The sequence below is a fragment of the Pelodiscus sinensis genome, chromosome 3 (genome assembly GCF_049634645.1).
Source record: "Pelodiscus sinensis isolate JC-2024 chromosome 3, ASM4963464v1, whole genome shotgun sequence".
Classification (NCBI taxonomy): domain Eukaryota; kingdom Metazoa; phylum Chordata; order Testudines; family Trionychidae; genus Pelodiscus; species Pelodiscus sinensis.
In genome coordinates this window covers 172,519,829-172,546,956 of record NC_134713.1, presented here as the reverse complement: position 1 = coordinate 172,546,956, position 27,128 = coordinate 172,519,829, and the positions used below count along the sequence as shown (strand labels likewise).

Below are 27,128 nucleotides of genomic sequence, written 5' to 3'. Positions count from 1 at the left end.
TGAAAAATTGGTCCATCTTTCTGTCAAGATGTGATAAAAATAGCCATATGGGGTCAGACCACAGGTCCATCTAGCCTAGCATCCTGTCTTCTCATGGGCTACATCTACACACCATCTTAAGAGCAAGCCTGTTATATTGAAATATAGTGGGCTTGCTGTTTTGACTCCCTGTAAACCTCATTGCACGAGGGATAAGATGTGTTTCAGAATACTGCCTTATTTCAAAATTTGGTGCTGTGTAGACAGAACCAAATTTCAAAATAAGCTATTTTGAGATAACATTGAAATAAGCTACGCAGTTTGCATAGCACAAATTGCATAGCTTATTTCAAGGTTAAGGTGCTGTGTAGATGCCCCCACAGTGACCAATGTCAGGTGCCTCTGAAAACTCCTATCCATGCAGAACTCCTATCCAGACAAATACTTTATATAGCTACAAAGCAATAGATTTTGCCATTGGAGAGCAAAGTTTTAGTGCTTCGGGATATCTCATTTTATAGTCCACAGTTATCAGTATTTATTGGTGACCCATTTCATTCTTGTACAAAGGGGTCCTGATGTGTTCAACCCTATTTACTGAAACAAGAGTGTTGCTCATTGCCTCATTTGGCCCTCAGCAGTGTTGACTTATTCCCTTGTCCTCCAACTTACTGTGTCTTTTGGCTGGGTAACATATAGCAACTAGGAATTGATCTTCATTTGTGAGGTCATTTTTAGTAACAAGAGTAGCCTAAACTTCTCATGGCATTGTGAGTTGCTTAAAATCAGGAAACTCCTGATAATACTGAAAGAGTTAAAAATTGTGAAATATGATTTTGCTAGAGTCACCATATAAACAACTCATTGATTAAGCTTATTTTAGGAAGAACATCTGCAGTATAAGTATACACAGAGAATCTCAACACATCTGTCTCCCATGTCCATCTCCACCTCAGTCCAAGTGTGTACATTTTTAATATATAGGGCAATACCTCCTCTCTTTTTTCTCCTCTTGTCCTTCCTGAGTAATCTGTAACCTTCTATACCAATATTCCAATCGTGTGTATTATCCCACTAAGTCTCTGTGATACCAATGATGTCATAGTTGTGTTTATTTATTAGCAATTCAAGTTTTCCCTGCTTATTACCCATACTTCTTGCATTTGTATATACGCATCTAAGATTTGATCTTGCCTCCCAGTTCTGCTTTGTCCCCAGAAGAAACCTGGAAGATTGACTGCAGCAGTTTCAGTCTTCTCTGTAGCATAAACAAGCCCTGATTGACTCACTTTTGCTTTCAGTTTAAAATCACATTTTGATATAGGTGCATACAAGATCTTGGAAGTATCCTTTCTCAGTAATATTACCGGGAAAATGCTCCATAGTTGTCAGTTGTGGTATTCAGGATTCTGTGTTGTACAGTGATAATAGGAATGGTGTTTCACATGCATTTGTATGTTTGAATTTTAAGACAGGATCATATTAAAATCCACACACAGAATTTCTTTTTACATAATCTTACTGCAAGAGATGGACTGAATCTAATAAAACACATGTGCATTATGTATGTTCAGTTCTTTCTATTGGAGACATCAAGTCTTTACAGTTATTCATAGAGTAGGGGATCTTGACAATTCATTATCCTAGTCAGCATTTTGGGCAACACATCTGAGACTTTTTTGGGGCATCTAAGTGGCAGAGCTAAAATTTCAGGTACATTTGTTAACTGAAAGCAAAAAAAAAAAAATTCCATTTTCATGGACTTGTTTCGCTCCTTCCCTCTCTCTAAAATGCACACATCTAGATGCAAATATCAGAGGTATTGATTTTTTCCTCTGGGTTTACATCACTCACTCTTTAATGATGGGCTGCCAGGCAGCAGAGGAGAGTACTTCTCGCTCACAATGGGTCTGATCCAAAGCCCATTGAAACCAATCAGAGTATTTTCAGTGACCAAAGATGCAGATCATTATCTCCTCCGAATACTGAATGTCAGTTCCTAGCAGGGGGTGTCTTGAGCCATCTGGAGGACAGTGCCTGGCATAGTTATTGCACCAATAGGGTATTTCTAAATATCACGTTGAAATAGATGTGATTTTTTTGCACTGAATAATATGTTTATCTGCCTGAAATCCCTGGCAAATGAAATTTAATGTAAACTAATGTACATTGGAAAAAATAATCTCAACTATACATATAATATGATGGGAACTAATTTGACTACAACTACGGAAGAGAGAGATCTTGGAGTAATTGTGGATAGTTCTCCGAAAACATCCACTCGGTGTGTAGCGGCAGTCAAAAAAGCTAATAGAATGTTAGGAATCATTTTAAAAAAGGGATAGAGAATAAGACAGGATCATGTGATTATTACCTATTGTGTTTGCTCCCCCGGGGCAGCTGGCATTGGCCACTGTCGGCAGATAGGATACTGGGCTATATGGAAGATTGGTCTGAGCCAGTATATCCGTTCTTAAGTGGATTTTGGTTTTCATACATTTAAATTCATGCAGTATTTTGTGGCAATGTTTGAATACCCCATAATTCCTGATATGTTATTCCCTGATAAGGGATGTATTAATACAAAAGAATATGTTGCTTCATTATTTTAAAATGTGTAAATAGAACATTCATCAAGAGCTTTCATGGATGAAGTAATTGGCAATAAACAAATAGTGCATTTGGGGACTAAGGGAATAAAGAAATGCTGAAGAATTATTTTTAATATGTTAAAAATCCTGCTTTTTTTCTTATCAGGTACGATTTCTGTGAACACATTACGTACACCTTACACTGCACCTGGAGAAAGTGAAATCCTAGACCTAGATGATGACTTGTATCTTGGGGGCCTGCCAGAAAATAAAGCAGGTCTGGTCTTCCCAACAGAAGTGTGGACAGCACTTCTCAATTATGGATATGTTGGCTGCATCAGAGACTTGTTTATCGATGGCCAAAGCAAGGATATTCGACAAATGGCTGAAATTCAAAGCACTGCTGGAGTGAAGCCCTCATGCTCAAGAGAGACTGCTAAGCCATGCCTGAGCAACCCCTGTAAAAATAATGGTGTATGCAGGGATGGGTGGAACAGATACATCTGTGATTGTTCTGGTACAGGATACCTTGGCAGATCATGTGAGAGAGGTAGGTTTCAAAACATTGCACATGTCTCTACAATCTAGAAATTAATGGTTAAAAATGGCAAGTACTGTGTTTATTGTTTAAAAAAATAACCCTCCTTGTTTGATGCTCTTCTTCACACTTGTTTTATGTTGGCACAAAACTACATTGAATCAATGAACCATGTGGCCACAAGAAAGAGTTTGGGGAGATTTTCAAAGGCAGAAATGGCAGGTAGATGCTTACCTTCCACTGATAATGTGTAAAATCAGGTGTTTATTTGCCATTTGTGACTTTGAAAGTTTCCCCTTTTGTTATTTCAGAAGTTGGGCTGTGAAATAATGTGTGGCAAAACAAGAAAGTACCTTCTCTTATGACTTGACTGAAATGTGACTGAATGAAACTTTAATTCACCTTAATTTGACTCTAATATCAGGTCTCATTATCCACACACATACACAGGTAGAGCCCTACTAACTTCATCAAATTTATTTTTGAATTCCATGAGTGAAAAATGTGAGAACAGAGAATACATCACATAACTTACAAATGTAGAATACAAAAGGAAAAAAAACATGTATTAAAAATAAAACAATGTAAAACTTTAGAACTGACAACTGCACTCAGTTCTACTTCTTGGTCAGCCAATCAGTCAGACAAACAACGTTTGAAAGAGATAAGGTTGCCTGCTTTTTGTTCTCCTGAGAATGAGAAACTGCATTTGCATGGCACTCTTGCAGCCAGTGTCACAAGATATTTAGATGCCAGATGCACTAAATATATACATGTCTCTTCTTGCTTCAGTCACCATTCCAGAGGACATGTCTTCCTGCTGCTGATGGGTTCTGCTTGATAAAGATCCAAAGCAGTGTGGATTGATTCATGTTCATTTTTATCACAAGTCAGATGCCACCAATAGAACAGTGATTTTTCTTTTGTGGTGGTTCAGGTTCTATAGTTCCACCTCAGAGTGTTGATCTCTTAAGACTTCAGAAAGTATGCTCCATACCTCTTCCCACTCAGATTTTGGAAGGCACTTCTGATTCTTAAACCTTTGGTTGAGTGTTGTAGCTGTCTTTAGAAATCTCTCAATGGTGCCCTCTTTGTGTTTTGTCAAAATTGCATTGAAAGTGTTCTTAAAACAAATAAGATGAGTCATCATCTGAGACTGCTATAGCATGAAATATATTGTAAAGTGCAAGTAAAACAGAACAGAAGACATACAGTTCTCCCCAAGGAGAATTGGCATTGTTAATAAGAAGCTGGCAGCATTATTTCCTAAGCATAAACTAACTTGCTTTTCTTAGTGATTGGCTGAACAAGAAGTAGGACTGAGTGAAACTGGGGACATTGTTTTGTTTCTGAGTACAGATATGTAATTAAAAAAATCTACATTTGTGCAAATAAAAAATAATACAGGTTGGACCTCCCTGGTCCAACACCTGTGGGACCTGAGCTGTCCTGGACCAGGGAGTTTACCAGACCAGGGGAGCTTTGTGCTCCCTTGCTGGCTGCTCTCTTCTAGGCTTTTCTCTTTGGGGCTCCCTGCCCAGCTGTAGGCCCCACTCATGCTGCCTGCCTGCTGCCCCAAGGTCTCTTGAGATTCCTGGTGGGAATAGCTTGGCCACTGCTGGCCCTGCTACTGCAAGGTGTTCCCTCGCTGGTGCCACCCTGCCAAGAGGGGCACCCCAGCCACAGCTACTCGTCCACCCTGCCCTGCTGCTAGGGCTGCCTGCTGCTTCTGGGGATTCAGTGAGTTCCCCAGCTACCGCCCAGCCCTCGGGGATTCCCCAGACAGGGCGAGGCTTCCGCAGATGCAGCCTGGCTCAGCTGGGGCTCCCCAGCCCTTGCATTGTCTCAGCTGGCTCTGGTGTTCTTTGATTCTATGACATATTTGGCCCTGCAGGATCAAGGATGTTGCAGGACCAGAGAGTCCCTGATTTGGGAGATTCAACCTGTACATTGTACAGTGAACATTGTATACTTCGTATTTTGTGTTGTAATTGAAATCAATAAATTTGAAAATGTAGAAAAAACATCCAGAAATATTTAATACATTTCAATTGTATTGTATGGTTTAATAGTGTGATTAAAACGATGATTACGTGCAATTAATTTTTATCACGATTAATTTTTTGAGTTAATCATGTGTACTGGCTACAATTAATCAACAGTCCTAATTATTTCTTGTATCTTATTTTAATTAGTATTAACACTTTAATCTGCAAGCAGTAGTATTTCAGTGATCATTAAAATTAGAATAGTTCAGTAATAACATTGAGAAGAATTTTATGCTATTTTGTTGAATCGTGTACATACTACTTAAATTAATGGGCATGTTTTTTTCTGTGTACAATACACAGTTTTATGAAAGAAAAGGAACACAGTAGCTCAGTTTAGTATTTTTTATCAGAGATAGAATTTTTATTTTTAAATTGACACCAAATAGAATTGATAAAGACACTTCCGGTGCTTTGCACACACATTGCTTAAATCTTCTCTAGTTAAATATTCATGATTTGTTACAATTGTCAGTTTCAGCACTTGTATTTTAGTGACTGAATATTAAATCTGCTTTTCAATTTCTCTTTTTATAACAAATCTTTACTTTTATATTATATTATTCTCTTGTAGGTGATTTTATTACAATAAAGGACTCAGACCTTTTATTTAATGTATTTCAAGAAACAAAAGAAATGAAATTTGACATCCTTATTTGTAAGGATAAGTGGGAAACTAACAGTTTAGTGGAACAAAAATCTTGTTTAGTGTTTGCATTCCAGTTTGAAGAAGAAATGCTCAAATGCCAGAACACTTTTTTTGTGAAATCTTATATTACAATTGACATATTTATTTATAGTTTTCCCTTTCAGCTGAAACCTAATCTTCATGCTTATTCACTGTCAGCTAAAGTTTCTACTTTATAGTTTAATTCATTTTGCTAGATAAAGTGGTCACGTGAAGTTTTTACTGTTTAAAAATAAAACCAATGATTTATTTTAAATCTAGATATAAACTTGAGGAAATCCTATTGCTTGTGTGGTTAATAAAGTCAGGTTATTGGCATTTCCAAAAAGGTCCCAGACTTTTAAAAGATGTAAGCCCCTTTCGTGAGAAGCCAGTTATTTTGATGTTTCTGAATTGTTCTATTACTGGGGGAGTGAAGTTGGCAGAGGGCATAGCCAAACTGTAAGATAAATTACAAAAATCTTCAGTTAAATATGCACGGTCTACCACCCTGTGGCAAAATTCCGCTATTACATATGGTAGAAATAAAAATAGTACTTCTATCTTTCCAAATGAGTAAGAACTAGAAATATTTATAAATTTCAATCATTAGAGACAGGGGCAACAAATATATGCAAATCTGCAAATGAGAATTTAATTGCAAACTTCATCATAGGGATTTATCATAAGCATATTTAACAGGTCATAAGAACTTGTACAGGATCCTTTTCATCTCCAGTTATTTCCCCCCCCCTAGTATATTTTCAGCTATCATCCAATTTAAGACTTAATTTTCTAGTACACATAACTTCACCTACTGGGAGTGATGGTAATACTGTATTCTTACTAGCTTCCTCACAATCGTATCTGGCTCTTGTCCAGCAAAAATCTTTGTACAGTCATTTCCCACCCTTGAATTAGCCTATCCAGAGGAAAATTCACTGAAAGCAGTTCTCCTTTCAGTAATATTTGTATCCCAAATAGTCATGCATTAATACAATTACGGTTTGGGGGATTCTTTCAGCATTGTGTTGACATTTTAACCACACAAGTTGTTATAATACTACTCATGTTCAATAACTGATACACTATTGTATTTAGTGTTGTAAGGAACATAATTATAATTATTATAACTAATTAAAGTAAGAACATGTTCACTTCCACAAACAATAAAGCCTTACAAAGTGGGAAACCCATGTTAGAGTCAAATACTTGTGGTTAAACAACTTGTTCTCTATAATTATGTATTAGGAAGTTAGGATATCTGCAAAAAATATGCCATATATTTATATTTTGTGACACTAATATTTATATGCCTTGAAACTTTCTTTGCCTTAATTAAAGAAATGATTTCTCCTTATTATATGTATCAATATAGTACAATACAATGTTCTTATATTGTGGGAATAAAGTGCTAAACTGGGAGGAGGTATCTCTTGGGCTGCTACAGGAGTCAGTGCTAGGTCTGGTGCTATTCATTATTTTCATTGCTGATTTGGATAATGGTGTGGAGAATATGCATATAGAATTTGAAGATGACACCAAGAAAGGAGGAGTTATAAGAACTTTGGAGGACAGAATTAGAATTCAAAATGACCTTGACAAATTGAAGAGTCGGTTGGAAATCAGGAAGACGAAATTTAATGAGCAGACAGGGGGCTGCAGACAGGGGAGCTTGAGAGAGAGCACAAGAGATCCCGCTGCTGAACAGGCCACCAGGAGAATGTACTAGCTGTGGCGTCAGTGAGTTTTCTTGACTGTTTGCATTTTGTTTCTGTTTGGTGATTTCAGTTACTGTGGCATTTGGGATTGGGTGTCAGGGAGTGTTTGATCTTTTGTTCCCTTGATTACTTTTGATCAATCTCATTCAGCCTTGAGATCAGCCTCCCCTTGTATGGCTAACAAGGGAGTTGGCCTGACCTGGGTGAGCAGGCTTTAAACGCCAGAGGCAGAGTGACCAGGGGAGTGCAGTGAACAGGAGGCTGCTGACAGGGGAGCTTGAGAGGGAGTCCCAATATGGTTAGGAAGACTTGCAACACCTGTGTCAGCACTGCTTCTGTCTCCTCTGCCTGCACCTGTAGCCAGACAGACCACCTGACCATGGATGCCTCTCCCCCGATCCTGGTGTGGTTTGTAGGGATTATGACTTGCAATTCCCACTTACCAAGATCCAGGCTGGAGAGACATCCAATGTGAAAGGTTCCTACTGGTAGAATCTCTCAGGAATCAGGTGGGAAAGCTACAGGAGGAGGTTGATAAGCTGATAGGGGAGGTATCTGAGCCTTTAGCTAACATCTTTAAAAAGTCATGGAAGATAGGGAAGATTCTAGAAGACTGGAAAAGGGCAAATATAGTGCCCATCTATAAAAAGGGAAATAAGAACAACCCAGAAAACTACAGACCAGTCAGTTTAATTTCTGTACCAGGAAATATAATTAAGCAAGTAATAAAGGAATTCATCTGCAAAAACCTGTAAGAAAATAAGCTGATAATAGATTTTTAAAGAACAAATCATGCCATATGAATCTGATAGCTTTCTTTGATAGGATATCATGTCTTATGGATATGGGAGAAGTGGTGGACATGGGATACCTAGACTGTAGAAAAGCATTTGATATGGTCTCAATCAATTAGGGAAATACAACCTTGATGGGGCTACTATAAGGTGGGTGTGCAACTGGCGGTTTTTCAGAGAATAGTTATTAATGATTTACAGTCATGCTGGAAGGGCATAAGAGGTGGGGCTCTGCAGGGGTCTGTTTTGGGAACAGTTCTGTTCAATATCTTCATCAACTATTTAGATGATGGCTTAGAAAGTACACTTATTAAGTTTGCAGATGATACCAAGCTAGGAGGGGTTGCAAGTGCTTTGGAGGATAGGGTCAAAATTCAAAATGATCTGGATAAACTGGACAACTGGTCTAAGGTAAATAGAATGAAATTTAATAAGGACAAATGCAAAGTTCTTCACTTAGAAGGGGACTGGACTTGATGATCTCTTGAGGTTCCTTTCAGTTCCAATATTGAATGATTTTATGATTTTAAAACAAGTCCCATGTACTGCAGTTAAAAAGAAATCAAATGCACAAATGCAAACAGTAGGTATAACTGGCTAGGTGATAGTAGTGAAGAAAAGGATGCAGAGTTTGAAGTGGTTTACAGATTGAATTTGAGCCTACAGTTTGAGCAGTGCAGATATAAGGGAGGCAACTAGCATCTGAAGTGCATTAATAGGTGTGTTATTTGTAAGGCATGGGAGGTAATTTTCCTAATCTGCTCATGGTGAGAACTCATCTGGAGTACTATGTCCAGTTCTGAGTGCTACACTTTAAGAAAGATGTGAACAAATTACTATCCTGTGGACCATTGCAAAGAAAAATGATAAAAAGGTGAAATCCCAGTTACTGGAGGGTAAGAAAATCTTAGAATAACATATGTTTGGGAAGGACAGATTTTTTCTTGGTCATTCAGGAATTAGACTTCACAAGTTTCCTTTGAGGCCCATATTTCTATGATTTTATGAATATATGAATTTATAATCCGATCAGTTAGTAACTAATGAAAAGCCATTTATGCTCTTCCAAGGCTGTTCAAAATTAATTCTGTGTGTGTGTGTGTGTGAGTGAGCAGAAATTGGGTTGTATGTGCTTACTTTTCCTCTGTATCAAAAACTTGGTTATTCATAAAGTTAAAAGATCAGCATAATTTATAGATTGATTTAGGTTTTTTACAGAAACTATAGCAGATGGAGGGACAGATGCTACAGCAATATAATTTGGCTGCCTCTCTGATTTTATCATGGATCACAATTTGTGACTGGCTCTTGGCAAAGCCTTTCATGGCTGCATTATTTTGACTGGATAAGGAACAATGCAAAAGAGTAAATTTATCAAAGGAAGGACAGGCATGTAAAGTTACAGTTACGTGACCTTTCCAGAGGAGAAATATACTTGGGTATTATTTTTTACTATTGAATGGTCCCTGGACATCTTTTAAAATAAAATAAAATAAAATAAAATAAAAACTCCTATCAAATTCCGGACTATATGAAAAGTCATGTGTTTCCTATTGTTATAATAACCTCATCATCTGCCTATCTGATTACTACAGATTTCATTCTGTGCACTTGCTATATCCTGTGGGGCTAGTTCTACCACCCTACACTTGTTGTGTAGTGAGGACATCCCCCTCAAGCAGTGCTACTGAAATAAAGCACTGCTTGTTATGAATGAAGGTGGCAGACTCTTACCCATGTTAAACATTTACCCTAATTATAGTGAATACATTTGTTTCATTCATATTTTGTCCAATAATTATTTATGTAAGTTGTTAATGACTTTCTCTGTTGTGATATTAAAATGTAACATTATTGTTTTACAACCTTAGCCAAAATCAGGATGCATTCTGCATTCTGCAAACACATAGCCTTTGCCCCACAGAGATTATGGTCTAAATACAAAAAAAAAAAAAAAAAGAAACGGCAAAGGGGGAAAAAGGTAAAGTTACTTGGCCATGCAACAAGTCAATGGTGAAGATAGGTATATATCCTCCCTAAGAGTATGTCTACACAACAGGGCTAAAGCTGAAATAAGCTACATCAATTGCGTAGCTTAATTTGAAATATCTTATTTCGGCTTTTGGCGATGTCTACATAGCAGGAAGTCGAAGGAAGAACAGACTTCCTTCGAGTTCTCTTAGGGTATGTCTACACTACCCTCCTAGTTCGAACTAGTTTCACGAGGAGTAACGGTAGTTCGGAATAGGCACCTAGTCCGAACTACCTAGTTCGAGCCCCGTGTAGCCGCGCTGCACGGGGTTCGAAGCAGCGGGGATTTAAAAATGGCGGCTCCCCGCTTATGCTAATGAAGCCCAGGAAATTCAAATCCCGGGCTTCATTAGCAAGTGCGGTATGCATACATTACCCCGCTAGTTCGAACTAGCGGGGTAGTGTAGACATACCCTTACTCCTTGTAAAATTAGGGTTACAGGAGTTGGAGTAAGAAGTCCTCCAGCTTGACATTATCTTGAAATAGCTGCTTGTAGTGTAGACACAGAATAATGTTAGTTATTCTGAAATATCTCTGCTGTGTAGATGTGTGCTTCTATCACCTCCATATTGAGAAACTCCATCTGAGGCAGCTGCAAAGACCATGGTAAAATGGCTTCTGAGGAAGCCATTATTACACCTTCCATACATAAATTATGGAGCAGAACTCAATATGTTAGTAAACTGATTTTAAAAAAATTAAAGGAGCTTGATTAAACACACTGGATTTTTTTAGGATAATACCTTCAGTGTTTCATTGATTATAAATCCTTTCACATTGTTTTTTCAAAAAGGTGTTTGAAATCCTTTCAGCTATTCTTACTTGACCACTCAGCATTTTTCATGCTGTTGTGTCTGGACCATATCACAGCATATTACACATTACAAAGTCAGGAATGGGATAACTGAAACTGGCCCATATCAGGTCCTTTGTTTTTTTTAATCTTCATAGTCCAAAGTCCTAACCTGCTATTGCCTTCAAAACACACTACTATTTCAAGTCAGAATTCTCATCCTGTCCACAGCCTTCATCTCCTCTTCACATGAACTTCATTGCTCCTGAGGAAGCCCAGCCAAGCCTTTCACTCTTCACATTAAATAATTCATTTTCTTTTTTCTCTGATACTCATTTTTAAAGCTCTTGTCCCATTCCTCCTCTCACCCTTCAGTGCACTCATGACCCTTCCTCCTCTGGACTGAGCATCACTACAGTGCCAGTGGCTTCTTTCTGATATGAATAATTATAGCTACATGCTGATTCCAGAGTTGTATGCTCTTTGCGGCAGGGACTGCCTTTTTGTTTTGTGTTTTCACAGCACCTCCAACAGTGCAGTCTGGTCCATGACTGGAGCTACTGGAATAGAAGTAACAAATAAATAAGTAAATAAATCTCCACTAGTGTTGCAAGAGTGACATTTAAAAAAGAACTGCCTACTATTATGCCAATGGGAGGGAACAAGGAGAATGATGATGGGATCGAGAGAAGGTGACAGGAAGTAGGAAAAAGTGTAGTAAATAATGTAGTTTCAGAGGAAAGTAAGAAGTCATGGTGCATTGGAGGGCTTAACATCCCTGAGCAATAGGAGGAAGAAGACGCATTGAAGGGAACAAGGCAGGGAATGTAAAAGAAAAGGAGACAGGTGCAAACTCATTTTCTGTTCACTTGACAGATTCAGGTCTTGAATTTCAAATGGAAAACATTTTTATTATAATTTTATTCCTTAATTCTAACCCTTTGGTTTTGATATTTTATTCCCAAATTGTTCAAGGTTTAAATTGAAAAACAACATTCCTCCCCGTTGGCCCTTTGAGGGGTTCTAAGAACAGCTTGTCTTCATTTTGGAAACAAAATAAATCAAAGAACAATAAATAATTTAACTGTTTTTTTCAAAAGGAGACAAGGGAAAAACTCATAGGAAAGTCCAGAGGAATTGAGTTCTCTGTTCTCTTAGGTGTTTTAGAAAACCCCAGCCTTCATCCACATTAACAGCCTGATTATCCTTTCACATCAGTTTTACATCTGTTTAATTCCGCTGACTTTATTGGAATTAATTTGATGATAGTGTTTCAAATAGAAACAGAATCAGGCCCTGAGAATTTCACTAGGTATGTAAATAATGATAATACCATTTTTGAGCATAGAAGGAAAATATTTCTTTAAGCAAAGTTAGCAGTTCATAAATTCATCCAAGAGGTATTGCATTTCATCAGTTTTTACAACGCAAGGATTAGTATCTCACTTCCGTTGGATAATTTTTCCCGGTACATGAGGTTTGATGCTGACATAAAAAAAGAAAAAGAAACCTGCTAGTATTAATGGCCTCTATGATTGTTAATAAAATCTCTTTCCTTGTTGTGCTTCCAGCAATGTAAAACTGTTATTCCCTGTCTTAAAGGCTGTGCCTCCTCTTAACAAGTAGCATATTATTAAACATTAGCACAGCCATTTAGAGCTTAGGCTTCTGTTCCAGTACCTTTAATCAAACAAAACTCGTTGGAGCCACTGAAGGTGGGGAAAATAATAATCTATTGTAACCCCAAATGTGAGACAACCTAGCAGTGCAGGTTTCCAGGAAAGATGTGTTTCTCTCAGACAGAGGTGTATATCTCAGCCTGCAATTTGTCATGAATCAAAGCCAGTTAAATGGAACTGGATAGAGCCTGACGTGTGAAGTAATAAGACATAGGGCAATGTTTTGCCACTGGCTGTTCATGAGGCCATTACTTTATTAATTGTAAGCAGCCCATTCAAATAAGTAAGGGAGGGTAGATCTCCCCAAATTGCTCAGTAGATATCTGTCCAGTGCAGGTCTTAATACTAGGCTCTCACTCAATGTGAAAGGGCCATCGCTTAGGTGAGCAATATGTAGCCAACATCCCTTTATTCATGTGAGGAATTCATAATAGTCCTTTGAGACTCACATCCGTTCACTCATAACCACTCCACCCCAAACTTCCTTCACTTATTCAGGCTATCATCATGCTAAATCAACAAGCCCGAGTGGATGTAAAACTTGCATGGAAGGAAACCAAGATCTCCTGCTTGCGGAGAGGAAATTATAAAAAGAGAGAGTGACAGGAAGACTTCATGCTGCATGAGCCATTCTTTCATTATGGAGGAACATGCTGCCTAACCTTGGAGTGGGGGGGAGGGAAGATTGACCAAAGCTTTCCAGAATATCCTACATAAACTTGTTCTAACAAGTAATACTAGGTAGGAAACCACAACAGCAAGGATATAGAAAAAAAGATGAAATCCTAGAACGAGAGAAAATAGAATTCCCTGTAGCTGTGCAAAGACTATCCACAACCCAACTCTTCCTTGGTATACAGATTTAGAAGTAGGGGCAAGACACTCCCCCTGTCATTTCCACCTAAGAGTCAGGATTGTTAAATACTGGGATATATTGCCCAGGAAGATTGTGGAATCTCGATCATTGGAGATTTTTAAGACCACGATAGACAAATACTTGTCAGAAATTGCCTAGATTGGGGTGGGCAATCATTTTTAATGGAGGGCCATTCCAAGATTTTGGTAAGTGGTCAAGGGCCACACAACTGTGGGATGGGAGTTGGATGCAGAAGGGAGCTTGGGTTAGGAATTGTGGTGCAGAAGAAGGTGTGGGGTGTCAGAGGGAGTTTGGGTGAGGGAGGGGGTTGTGATCTGGGGCAGGAGCTTGGGGTGAAGGGTCCAGGAGAGGGTATGGATGCAGGAGAGGATTCTGGTCTGGGGGAGGTGTGTAGGGGGAGGTGCAGGTTTTGGGAGGAGGTTGTGATGTGGAAGAAGAGGAGGAAGGGGGTGCAAAGGATTTGGGTGGTGAACTGAGGAAGAGGAATGGAGTGCAGAGTCAGGAAAGGGGTACGGATGCAGGAGATGATTGTGGCCTGAGGGAGAGGTGTAGGACGGAATGCAGGATCTGGGAGGGAATTGGGACCTTGAAGAGATGGCGAGATGGGTAAAGAGGGTTTAGGTGGTGGTATGGGGCAGGTAGTTGGGGTGCCTGAGGTGGGCTGTGGCTGGGAGACATTAACTTAGGCAGCTCCCAGCCAGCAGCCTTGTAGAATCGTTAGGCAGGCTCTCAGTCTGTCTTCTGCAATCCTCAGCTGGTCAAAACCCCTGCCTGCCCCATGTGGCTCTGTTCTAGCATAGGGAGGGAAGATGGGACAGAGGTAGGAAGCTTTGCATGCTGTTCTTGCTCCCAGCAAAATTTCTCAGCCCCTATTGGCCAGTAACTTGCCATGGGGAGCTGGGAGAGTGTGTTGGGAACGGGGGCAGTGGGCGAAGACTCCCCTTCCCTCCCCAGCATCCGGAGCATGGATCAGCCAGCCATTTAAAGTGGTGTGAGCTGCTCTGTGCCTAAGGGTCATGGCAAGGTGTCTGCAGTCCACATCTTGCCCACCCCAGTCTAGGTGGTGCTTGATCGTGCCATAAGTGCAGGAGACTGGGATTGGTGACCTTTCAATGTCCCTTTTAGTTCAAGTACTCTATGAAGTGGAGAGAGAAAATACGGGACAATTTACCCATTTTTAAGTAGGGATTATAAAATTTAGGTTAATCAGCTAATCGAGTGGTCGGCTCTGCAGTTTCAATTTATTAAGAACTGGGCACCCATCAGCCCAACTCCTAATGCATTTAAAATGCAGAGTTGCAGCATCCGGGAGCTGGCAGGCCCCAGAGCCCTGCAGGCTCTTACTACATTTAAAATGCAGAACCTCAGCAGGGTTAGCTCCTGGAGGCAGTGCGAGCTGGCTCGAGGATGCTGCAGCTCTGCCCCCACCACACCCCACCTGCACTAGTCACTGCTTCTCCCCCCCTTGCTGCCTCTGAAACAGAGGCAGCAAGGGGAGGGAAGCAAGTAGCCAACTCAACATCCCTATTTTTAAGAAAAAATAGGGACACCTTCAGGAGGGCTTAAATACAGTAATGTCCCTTTGAAAAACAGAACACCTGGTCACCCTAGTCTTGCAAGTCCTTTGTGTATGAGTTTATGTTCATGTATATAAAGTAGTGCACAAATCTAAGTATTTGTCAGATTAAATCTTAAAAATATAGCAGTCGACTTCATTAAATTAAGTCTAAAAGTTGCCTTGTTTTTCCCCAAAACCTGAGATTTATGATTTTAAATTAACTTTTCTTATGTATCCCAACAATTATTGTTCTTTTTTTCAACATGATGGTATTGGGTCTTTTGGTTATATAAATGTGTAGGCTTTACTACAAGCGGCTTAATAAATAAAATGTAACAGTTTATTTTTAACTAGCAGTTTTCTTGTCTATTTCCAGAGGCAACAGTTTTAAGCTATGACGGAAGTATGTTTATGAAGATACAGCTCCCTCTTGTGATGCATACTGAGGCAGAAGATGTGTCCTTACGCTTCAGGTCTCAGAGAGCTTATGGTATTTTAATGGCAACTACTTCTAGGGAATCAGCAGATACACTTCGTTTAGAGCTGGATGCAGGACGAGTTAAACTAACGGTCAACCTAGGTAACAAACCTTCCCCCTCCCAGAAATTAACATCTTCAGCATTCTTACTTTTATTCTTATTATTTTGCTTGCAAGCATTTATTCAACAGCCTGTTGGCATTAAAATTAAATTTTATATATATGTATCATATATATATATATATATATATATATGCACATCCATTATTTAAAGTTACTGATGTTTATTCTTTTGGTTTTGCATTTTTTATTCTTTACACAGTCTAACATAGTCCATCATAATATATTTTGTACTATTGTGTTTTCTAAAAAGAGAAAGCCAGTTCATCAGTGACATTTCTAGGTGAAATAATTTTAACTTGCTTGATTTCTGAGAATTGGTCTCTACCCACAGATTCTTCATAATTAGCAGCTAAAGAAGTTGAGAATACAGAGAGAAACTGTTCCAGCTATAATATGTAGGTCAGTCTAATTTTAGCTCCACCAACTAACATATCATAAATGTACCTAATCAAAAAACTTCTAATTTTCACACATGAAATATTGAACATTATGTCAACTGATGGGCATTATTGGTTTCCTCTTTTTAGCAAATATCTAGTGAAATTCATGTTTTCTTTTTTGAACAATTCTATAGTGGTATATCTGTGTCAAAAGATTACACAACCCTTCAATGCCCAAAGTCTGCGACCCTCAGCGAACAGCCATGTGAACACAAAAAACACAAGCCCTTCTACAGAAAAAAATAAATGCATAAAATGCTTTCCTGGTTTGGTATAAAATTAACAAAAAATTAGGTTACTGTTTTCTGTAATAATTATCAAACTCCACAAACCCTTTTCATTTCTGCCCCCCCCCCCTTTTTTTTGGAGAGGGAGAAAGTATGGGAGAGAAAAAACACATTGAATAAAAATTCACATAGGTTTCTTAAAGTGATTTATTTTACATTATTGTTTTCAAGACGAATAATTATTTAATTTAGTTTTATGGTGCTTTCATAGATATAGTATTAATTTGTGTAGCTAACATGATGATGAGCTCACACTATTATGTAGAAAGTAGGTCACTGAGTTACTATTCTGATATTTACTGAGGCGGGAGGAGGGGGAGGAGGAGGGAAAGGAAGGTTAATGGAGAGAGAAATGAATTAAATATGAAGACTACCATTTGGTCTTCTTTTACTGTTTCTTATAGTTTCCTCTTATGATATCCTAGGGTTACTGCAAACTAAGAAAAACTTTTAAATCACAAAATGGCAACGTGGGGCCTCCTTCAGGAAAGCTTTCTGTAGTAAGAGGTGTGTAAGTGTTGGTCCCTGGCTGTTTGCAACCACTTTTCTGATGCGGTTGACGACACATGACAAACTCAGCTATATGGAAACAAAATCTAGGTTTTATATTATTTATGTTCCTCAAAGGTGCTGAAGAGAAATTACTGTATATATAAAACAGTGTTGAATATTTTAAAATTCTGGGGTCATAATCCAACAAAATGATTCTCCAAAGCAAGCCAATCTGTTTTCATATAAAGTAGATACTGCTCTCTCTCTCTATAGATATATATGTATATATAAAAAGAAAGAAAAAGAAAAAAAATCAACACCTGTATGTTTTTTCTGAAAAAATAAGATTAGTGAATTCTACAGTAGGTGAGAAGTAAGATGAAACAATATGATATTCTCAAACTCCTAGATTTGCCAAATAAAATGTTCTGAGATATTAATAAGACATTTTAAATAGAGTCATTGTTCTGCTGTGAATTGATTGTATATATTTATATCAAGTAAAAAATACACTGCAGTGTGAAAGACGATTTACATAGAAAGTATTTTATATTTTACTTCTTAATTTAATAGTAAGATAAAACATCCACCTTTGAAGTATAGTATATAATAGTGGTCCAAGATGTACGATGGTGGCTTGGCCTACTCTATGCCCCATTGTGACGGAGCACTTTTTAATTACACTGAGAAAAGTTATCTGTTCTTTCACAGATGGGGAAAAAGTTGTGGCCTGCCTCAATCAAGCATTTTTGACAGCTAAACCTGATTTTTCACTTAGATTTGTCACCATGTAGCTTTGTTTGAAATTGGCCATTTTGACCTATACTTCCATTTTTACTTATAAAGTTTTATTGCACTATATCTGGGTTATAGTAATATGTAAAGACCAATCATTTGGAGTGGCCATATTTGCATGTGTCTGTCCCCGGAAGGGTGGACTGTGATTTATTGGATGTCTGCAGCTATTACCTTGAAGGATAAATTTTCATTTTTCATCTATTCTTCCCCATCTAGACTGTATCAGGATTAACTGTAATTCCAGTAAGTGCCTATTCAAAATTTCCATTATAAAATTATGCAAAGTAGATTAAAAGATTGTGTACCATTTACAAGCATTTAATAACTCAGTATAAAATGCTACAGTTAATTACATAGATGTACAAAATCATCATATATTCTATACTGTAAACTGAAAAATGTTCTCTTTCACATCCATTTAAACCTCAGTAAAAATTAGGGTTTAAATGGGGGGAAGAGGGGAGGGATTGCAATATTTGCTGTAGCCTTAGCTAGTTTACAGTACATAACTGTCGTAGTGATTTAATTTATGTGGGTTCTTCTATTGACAATAGCTAAGGGGTATTTAATAAGAATTCCTGATTTTCACCATATGTCCTACAGTATTTTTTCCATTTTCCTTTGGCCTTTTACCTCTAATCTATGGTGAGTCTCTCTGAACATAATTGTGCTTCCTATAATAATGCATATTCCATAATCCTCCCAAGCAATTAACCATATTTACTTGCTGCTTTCTGCACAATTGGTTTAGCTAAACTCTTGTTTTATGAGTATGCAATATATGGGTATTATTAAGTTAAGGGCATTACTGAGTCTGACAAAAACTACATTTGTATGATGATTTTTTACACTGTAATCATGTAAAAACCCTTAAATTGAACAATTGTTATCTGTGCTATGCATGTTAATGAAACAGAGGGAAATATTTGCTAGATGAATGGACTAAATTTTATCCTTTCTGATATTATTTGGATAAGAGGCTATAATCTGAAAGGGGATAAAGGACTGTGATTTTATTTTGAGTCAGTGGAGCTCCCGAATGGTGTCAACACAACTCTATAGAGTAAGTACTGTAGATTTTAGTTGCTTTATTTTTTTCTCCCAGGTTTGATGTCCAGAATTGGTCCTACACAAATATTAAATGCTAAATATAAAACTATTTAAACATAGCCACCATTAGTTCTAAACTCTCCATAATTCATTACAGAAATTATCCATAATATTTTTCTAGTCTATGAAAAAGTAGGAAGCTACAGTTCCTTCTATATAATATGCAAAAGAATGCAATATAGGTAGATACTACACTAAACAAGCTGCATGAGGATATAAGTAATGCTTCATTTGTAAAGAAGGTAAACAAATCATATTATAAAGTAAAATGTTCTTTGGGTGAGTATTACATTCTAAAATGAAATCTTAACACATTTTAAAATGTTGTTGTAAATTAATGTAAAAAATATGTCTACTTGTACCAGAGGACAAGGTGCATTCTTCATAAAAATAGAGTTTCCTAAGATTCTAATGCAAGGAGAAAGTATATTAATCTGTCTGCTGTCAAATGTATATGTGGTAATGGAAGATTCCAAAAGCCGTTTGCTGCTGCCTGTCCAAGGACTGGGAGTGTCTTTTTCTTGTATACAGGTCTTAGAACTAAAACAAGTAGCTATTTGACACAAATGCAATGATCTTGGTTACTGCTTTTTTTGATGGAAACTATACATAAGTTGATTTTAAGGACATATGATATCCTTGATTTCCTATAGAATTTAACAAAATGCCTCCCAGAGGAAAATTTATAACTTTGAAGAAATCTGGAATTATTAATCCATATACTTTGGATTAATTCATATAATTAAGTAGAGCAGGTAGTTTAATTAAAATATATATTGGATTGAAATGAGCAGGAGTGAGTTTACTGAATCATTGTATTGGATCTTTGCCATTATTAGTCCTTCTTGTCCCTAGATAGTACTACAGGTTGAAGCTCTCTAGTTCAGCAACTTTGAGACCTGACCAGTGGCAAACCAGAGAATTTGCTAAACCACAGGAGATCAATATTGTCCAACAGTGTTACCAACATTTCCATTGCTGCTGAGCTCTTAGAAGACATTTGGGGTAAATTAGAGGTAAATAACAGCACAGAACACTGAGTGCCAGGATTGCTGGCTGTAAACAAACTTTATGGACCACTGGAAACTTGGCCATGCCTAGAAGTGGACATCCAGCTAATTAAAATCATGCCGGACCATGAATATTGCTGGACAAGAGAATGTCAGACTAAAGAGGTTTAACTTGTAGTATAATCTCTAAATTGGCAATTCTCAGTATCAGTTTCTCATACCATACGCACTTTCCTTTGCAGTATGTTTATGGCCTTTTTGGTCTTAGAAGAAATGAATTGCCATGATTAGTTCTAACTTCCTTTTATTAAAGGAGGTCCTTACCTGCGTATTTAGTGGGGGGATTTGAGCTTTTAGTATCTCACATGGTAAGTATTGCAATGCTTAATTATCTTCAGTTGCTGAAATTTTTATATTCGCATATAATACTTAGTGTACAGTTCATGTATTTCAGATTTCTCATTAGAGTGGTTTACTGTTCTTGGGAGCCATTTGCTTACTTAAAAATGAAGAGATACTGCTTAAAATATTTCTGAAGGAAACAACAATAATTCCAAAGTAAATAAATCTAAACAAAACAATAAAGTCCTGAACTGTGATGTAATTTACTGCACAAAATGTAATATTGCAGTATATTGTTTCCTATCTTTTGAAGGGTATATGGGAGTATTTTGCTGAAAACCTGATGCAACAACCAATTTTTAATGTTTATAAAAATTAATTCATTTTCTGAGTCAAGGAATCACTGAAAAAATATTCCATTGGTTGGCACAATCTTCATTAGTAATCAGATTATGTTCCTTATTGACTCCACCCCTGCAATTATACTCCCTGGACTTGGACACTATGTGTTATGACCTGGCTAGCAATACAGTCAATGGCAGGGAGCAATATTCCATTATCTGCTCTGAACTGTGGAGACATAACTCCGAAAAACAAAATCACTGCTTGAGCCAGAGAGAGAGAAAGAACATAGACGTTCAAGAGGATGGTTTCCTATTGTGAATAGCAACACTGAATAAACCTTTCCACTTCTCCTCACACAAAATTAAAATCTATCTTCTGCTCCCTGCAGCTCAGATTATCTTCTTGCCATGGGCTGCCATTGGCTGCTCAGAGCTGATATTAATGTTTATTTCTTTTTATATGTTTGTCATCACTCTGCTTCTTGTGCATGTGCTGGGCTGCAGAAAGGATCAGTGCATTTTGTGATTTTTGTCATATTCTCTGTGTGAGGCACAGATTATTTAAATTTCAAGATTTATCATTTGACATGTTGCCAATCTGCTATGGCTAGTCAGTAATGTTATGGAAGCTGTTTGTAGCATGTTGCTCATGTGAAACTGACGACCTAGTTGCTGTGTTGAAATGTGGCTTTTCAGCTTGCATTCCTTATAAATAAGTAAATAACACGTAAATGTCAAATACGGTGTTTTGTTTTTGTTAGATTAGAATAAGTGAGTAAGTGGATGACAAGCAAATGTCATTTTTTTTGTTAAATTAGAAAATGATCACATTTAAACAAACAAAGACTAGTGGAAACTCTCTTAGGGGGAGGAGAAAATGACATCACTAATAAGCTATTGTCTGATAGAACCCAAAATCAGTTTAGAGGATGCTTTTCAGAACAGTGACTTTACTAAATCAAAGCCTCTAGCTTGAGGACATATTATATAATCCTTAGAACATGCTGGTACTTTCCGGTCAAAGCTGAGATTAGCAGTGGAGCCAAGCAAAAGCTTATATTGCACACCACAGTGCCACTAACACATCTTGCCCATCTATCCCTATCATTTTGATCTCTAACATTCTCATAAACATGGGTATTCACTCAGAAACAAACGAAGAGCATTGTTTGAAAAATATCAACTACACAGAGTTGGTTTGTATTAGGTACCTGGTTTTAAAAACAAACAAACAAATAAACTCTGAAGATTTTAATGGCAATTGGTGGAGAAGGGTTGAAAAAGATGAACTCTAGGGCAACCCTCAATATGCATGCCAGCAACTCACTGATAGGGTGGGGAAATTGGGAAACTACAGTTTATTTCCATCTGAATATGAGAGAGATGGTTGCTGATGCCTCAAAAGACTCAAATCCAAGTCCAATACAGTACAACTGTGTCTTATGCAGTGCTCTCTTATACGCAATGTATATGTCATAGTAACATAGTGTTGCCTCCTCTGTTTCAAAAAGAGAATACACTTAAGCACTGTATTAACTAGTACAGGGCAGCATCTTGCAATCCTTAATTATGCAAAATATGTGTTGAAATCATTAGGCATTTTTCTTAAATAAAATAAAGAAACAAAGGCAGGTCCTCAAAATATATTATTTTCACATGGAAATTATAGAGCCATTGTAAATTTTCTGTCATTTTAATGCCCCCAGAATCAACCAGTAAAAAGGGAGTGTTTGCCAATGACTCTAGTAGAGGCAAGATTTCACCAAAGAAGACATTTTTGAATTGTAGTAGTATGAATACAGGCCTGTTATCTCACTTCTTATTTTCACTCATGACAGTGACTACAAAAGCACCTTCTCCTTGTTTAAATCCCTCTTTAACTCTCATATCTGCTGATACAAAATACAGGCAGATGTCAGCCATGATCAGAGACTCCTGATTCTTATGTACAGTGTATTTATTTTACTGACATCTTGCCCTCCTATCCCATTGGTTAATTTCTTCCATCTATTGGATTTTGTCTTAATCCCAGAAAATGAACTCTCTGGGCTGGGTAGTAAATATTCTGTGGTTTTCTACACAGTCCAGCATAATGGAAGCACAGTCTAAAAGGAGCCTCTCATAACTATTTTACAAATACAAATCATAATAACTAATTTTATAAGCTGAACAATGACTAACATCTTAGCTAGTGAATCAGACACCATAAGAAGAACATAAGAATAGCCATAGTGGGTCAGACCAAACATCCATCTAGCCCAGCATCCTGTCTTCTGACAGTGGCCAATGCCAGATGCCCTAGAGAGAGTGAACAGAACAGGTAATCACTGAGTGATCTCTCCTCTCTCATCCATTTCCAGCCTGGACAAAATTGCCATTGCTCAGTGAAGCAAAAAAAGAGATTTTTTCCCTGTCAAATACTGGTAAACAGTGCCAATCCAGGAGCTAGGTCTTGTACATGATCATAGAAGAGATTCTCTGAGTCTTTTTTTTTTCTCATGTAAAGCCCACTTCATACAACTTGTTCCATTGAATTTAACAGCACTATTCTTGTATAAATACTCCATGGCCTAAGCAAGGACTTCAGAATCCAGCCCCTAAACACTACTGTCAAGGCAATGTGTGTGCCCACAATGCTGTCTGGAGACTAGGGTAACTTGCCTTACCCTATAACGGCTCATTAATCTAATTTAAAAGCAGCTTTCATGGACTTTAAAACCCTTCCCTCTGTATCTTGTTTTCTTTGTTCTGTTTCTGGCTTTTCTGCTCTTGTATCTTTCTACTTCTCTCTCTCTGTCCTGTGTCCATATGCCTTTATTTGTTGTATTTCTATCCTTTATTTATTGTATTTCTGCTTTCCAGATTGTCCTCTTTCTCTCTCCTGCCTTTTTCCCTTTTCTATGCTGTAATCCCCTATGCTTTCTTCATGTTAATGTTCTGTAGGTGTGTATACTATACCTGATGGGACATGTTGCATGAACACCTGTTCTTGTGTCATGTTGACTGGCAAGTTATTCTGCAAATTCTGTGTAAACCAAGGTCTCATACAAAGATTATCAGTAAACCACAGTAGAATTAAATAGATGATTGAGCAAGCAATGATTTTTAAATGCAATCCATTTTCAGTCTGCATTATAGGGTTCAAGCCGTGGGGAAAGTTAAATAAAAACCGTACAGCTATTTCAAAATCTACTGCTTGTTTAGTTACAGCATTAAGAAGCTTCCATCTGTGCTCTTGTGGCTGTTGCAGAATCTATTTTCACAATGAAAATGGCTAATAAATATCCATATACTATCCTTTTATTATCTGCTGATGAGACTGACTAGAATATAAAGTGGAGCACAGAAAAACAGTAAAACACAATGGGCTGGATCAGGTTGTATCAGATGTTTTTGATCTGTGCTAAAACATGAGTGACCAAAGGAATGAGTAAAGGAACATTAGATTACAGCCACTGCAGCAAAAATCAGCATGGTATATATGGAAAGTTCAGTCGCTGACTGACTGACTCGCCACAGTATGAGGAGCAAGATATGAAGGAGAGAAGAATAATTATATATATCTTGTGATTTGTAGATTCAGATCAGAAAAAAATAGAAAGTTCCTTCTGTTGTAGCAACATCATGAGTCCACCCACTCACCCTCATGAAACCACATTCACTGCTACCCAGAAGAGAGACCAGGTATTGGATCCCCAGTTGTCTCCTGCAGCATCATCCACCTGGAACTGGAAGAGAACATTGTGGGAAGGTGGAAAATGGACTTTGCTCACGCCTTACACTTGTAGTGCACTGATTCAGGCACAGACATGGAAACAAGAATCTTGATTCTCAATTCCCCACTTTCTCCAAGGAGGTTGGCGGCAACTGAACTGTAACATTCAGATCTCATCTCCTGCTGTACCAGCTCAGCAGCACTGTCTGGGATTCCTGTGGTAGGGAGGCACAGCCAAGACCTGTCCACCTGTACAAGAAGGGGTAGGAGCAGGTCGTGATTCTGCTCCACTGCCATCACTGTTGTGCCTGGATATAGGCAGTGAGCATGGGGAGTTAAGCAGCCACTTTATACTCCCTTTTTTCCCAATGCAGGTACTCAGCAAGTGCATAATTGGGCTTGTGATGAGTAGCAGGAGGGAAAAGGAGAGCCAGGTCTGCATATGAATATGTTCAGGGAAAATAAACGTAACTTTTAAAAGTTATTTTCCCTTATTAACCACATTTAATCTTGTCCTTTGGTTGTTATTTTGGGGGAGTTTTGGGTAGGGAGATAGAAATTTTGTTACTGTGAGAAATGTGTAATTTATATTTAGAATCCACCTCATCCCCATAGAGTATCACCATCATTTAGGATGTTGAAGCTCTTCACAGAGAATTAAAAATAGAATTCCCCAGCAGAACACTCAGGGTGGTATTTGAACAATCTACTGTGAGCGGTAGCATATTATGGGTAGAATTTGGTTTCAGACGGATAAAATTTGGTTTGTGGATGGAGCCTGGAAACAAACTGCTGATTATTTTCTTTCCTCCATTTGGATTTCTGAGGATGAGTTCCACACATTCATGGCTAATAAAACATGTACAAGAAAAGGTTGATCATATGTTAACCTAATCTATCAATGGGAAGCCTAAAAGGTGAGTTAACTTATGCAGGTGTCACTCAATGACGTAGAATCACATAGAGCCATTTCCTTTCCTGTTACAGCTTTAAACACAATTGGTCCAAGGCTCTTGAAATCGATCAATCTGTTACCTCCCACCTTGCTTCTGCTCCTGCTCCCAACACCCCACTGGAGTACCAGCAGCCACTATGATGCACCAAACTAGACAAATGGAAGGCCTCAGTCTCCACAAAATTTCCTTTCTCTAGCAGGCAACACAAGGCCTGTCAGCCCTCCATTCTCTTTCTGCCCTCTTCCCCTGCTCCCCCTCGTATTAGCCAAAAGTTGCTCTTGTCTCATTCAGATAACCAGGAGACATATGGAATCAAGGTGAACATATAGACTTCTGTGACTGACAGACAGTTTGATCAAGTGACCAATATTTTTCTGCCTCATTCCATGAGGAGTAAGTTAATTCGAGCTAAGGACTTAGTTCAAATTACCGTTTCACTGCGGCGTGTAGCCACTGGCAGTTACTTCGGACTAGTGGAATGGCGACCGAATGGGAACATTCAAATAAAGCCCAGGATATTTAAATCCCGGGCTTCATTTACAACTTCAAATGCCTACATTAGCCTCCTTAGTTTGAACTAGGGGGCTAGTATAGACATACCCTTACTATGTGTTTATATAGTGCCTGGTCAAATGGTCTTAACTGGGGCCACTGTGAATAACTAATTCTCTAACAATAATATGCCCAAGATACTGCATTCTACACTAGTCACAAGCAGTGGAAAATTTTTATTGAAAATGCTACTAAGAGGGTATTACAGTTATAAACCTCATTGTTATGATATTGGGAATAAATAAGGGTATGTCTACACTATCACCCTAGTTCGAACTAGGGTGGTAATGTAGGCAACCGGAGTTGCAAATGAAGCCCGGGATTTGGATTTCCCGGGCTTCATTTGCATCTTGCCGGGCGCCGCCATTTTTAAATGTCCGCTAGTGCGGACTCCGTGCCGCGCGACTACACGTGGCACGGACTAGGTAGTTCGGACTAGGCTTCCTATTCCGAACTACTGTTACTCCTCGTGGACTCCTCGTGAAGTAACGGTAGTTCGGAATAGGAAGCCTAGTCCGAACTACCTAGTCCGTGCCACGTGTAGTCGCGCGGCACGGAGTCCGCACTAGCGGACATTTAAAAATGGCGGCGCCCGGCAAGATGCAAATGAAGCCCGGGAAATTCAAATCCCGGGCTTCATTTGCAACTCCGGTTGCCTACATTACCACCCTAGTTCGAACTAGGGTGATAGTGTAGACATACCCTCATGGAGCAGGATTTAAGTATATAGGTTTTTAAATATCTTTTAAAACATACATTGGGAAGTGGCCGTCCTAATTATTAAATGTCCAAACCATCTGGTATTAGCCAAATGTATGTTTTAACATCAATACAGAAATATTTGTCCTCTCAGTAATGCCTCTGCATTAATTCAAGAGCATTAGTGGATTCCCATTTTGATATTTTATTATCTAATGACTTCAAAGACCCCTGCAACATTTATGAGGCTAGATTCTTATGGCATTCCTTATGTTGTGACACCTTACTCCACAAACAATCTCACTGAGGTAAAGGTATCAGAATCTGGCCCATGATGTGCACTGTTTGTGGATCACTGATGGTCTGACTCTGTGACTGCACTAGAAGGGTAAGTCTCTTCCATGAAAATATCCATGCTTACATTTTTCTATAATTAACAATGTGTAGCTCATATCTGTATTTATAATGTCACATTGATTATAGGTATAAAAATAGTTAGGAACTA

The 27,128-nt window shown here is 38.2% G+C and overlaps 1 protein-coding gene across 14 annotated transcripts in view; it reads left to right on the top strand.

Moving 5' to 3' along the window:
• Window positions 1–27,128, top strand: part of NRXN1 (neurexin 1) — a 1,137,502-nt gene that overhangs the window by 531,897 nt on the left and 578,477 nt on the right. For all 14 annotated transcript variants that reach the window (XM_075925469.1, XM_075925468.1, XM_075925459.1 and 11 more), the window contains 3 exons: window positions 2,737–3,120; window positions 15,654–15,857; window positions 18,112–18,138. In XM_075925469.1, the coding sequence (XP_075781584.1) occupies window positions 2,737–3,120; window positions 15,654–15,857; window positions 18,112–18,138 (615 nt within the window). The remainder of the gene's footprint in view (window positions 1–2,736; window positions 3,121–15,653; window positions 15,858–18,111; window positions 18,139–27,128) is intronic.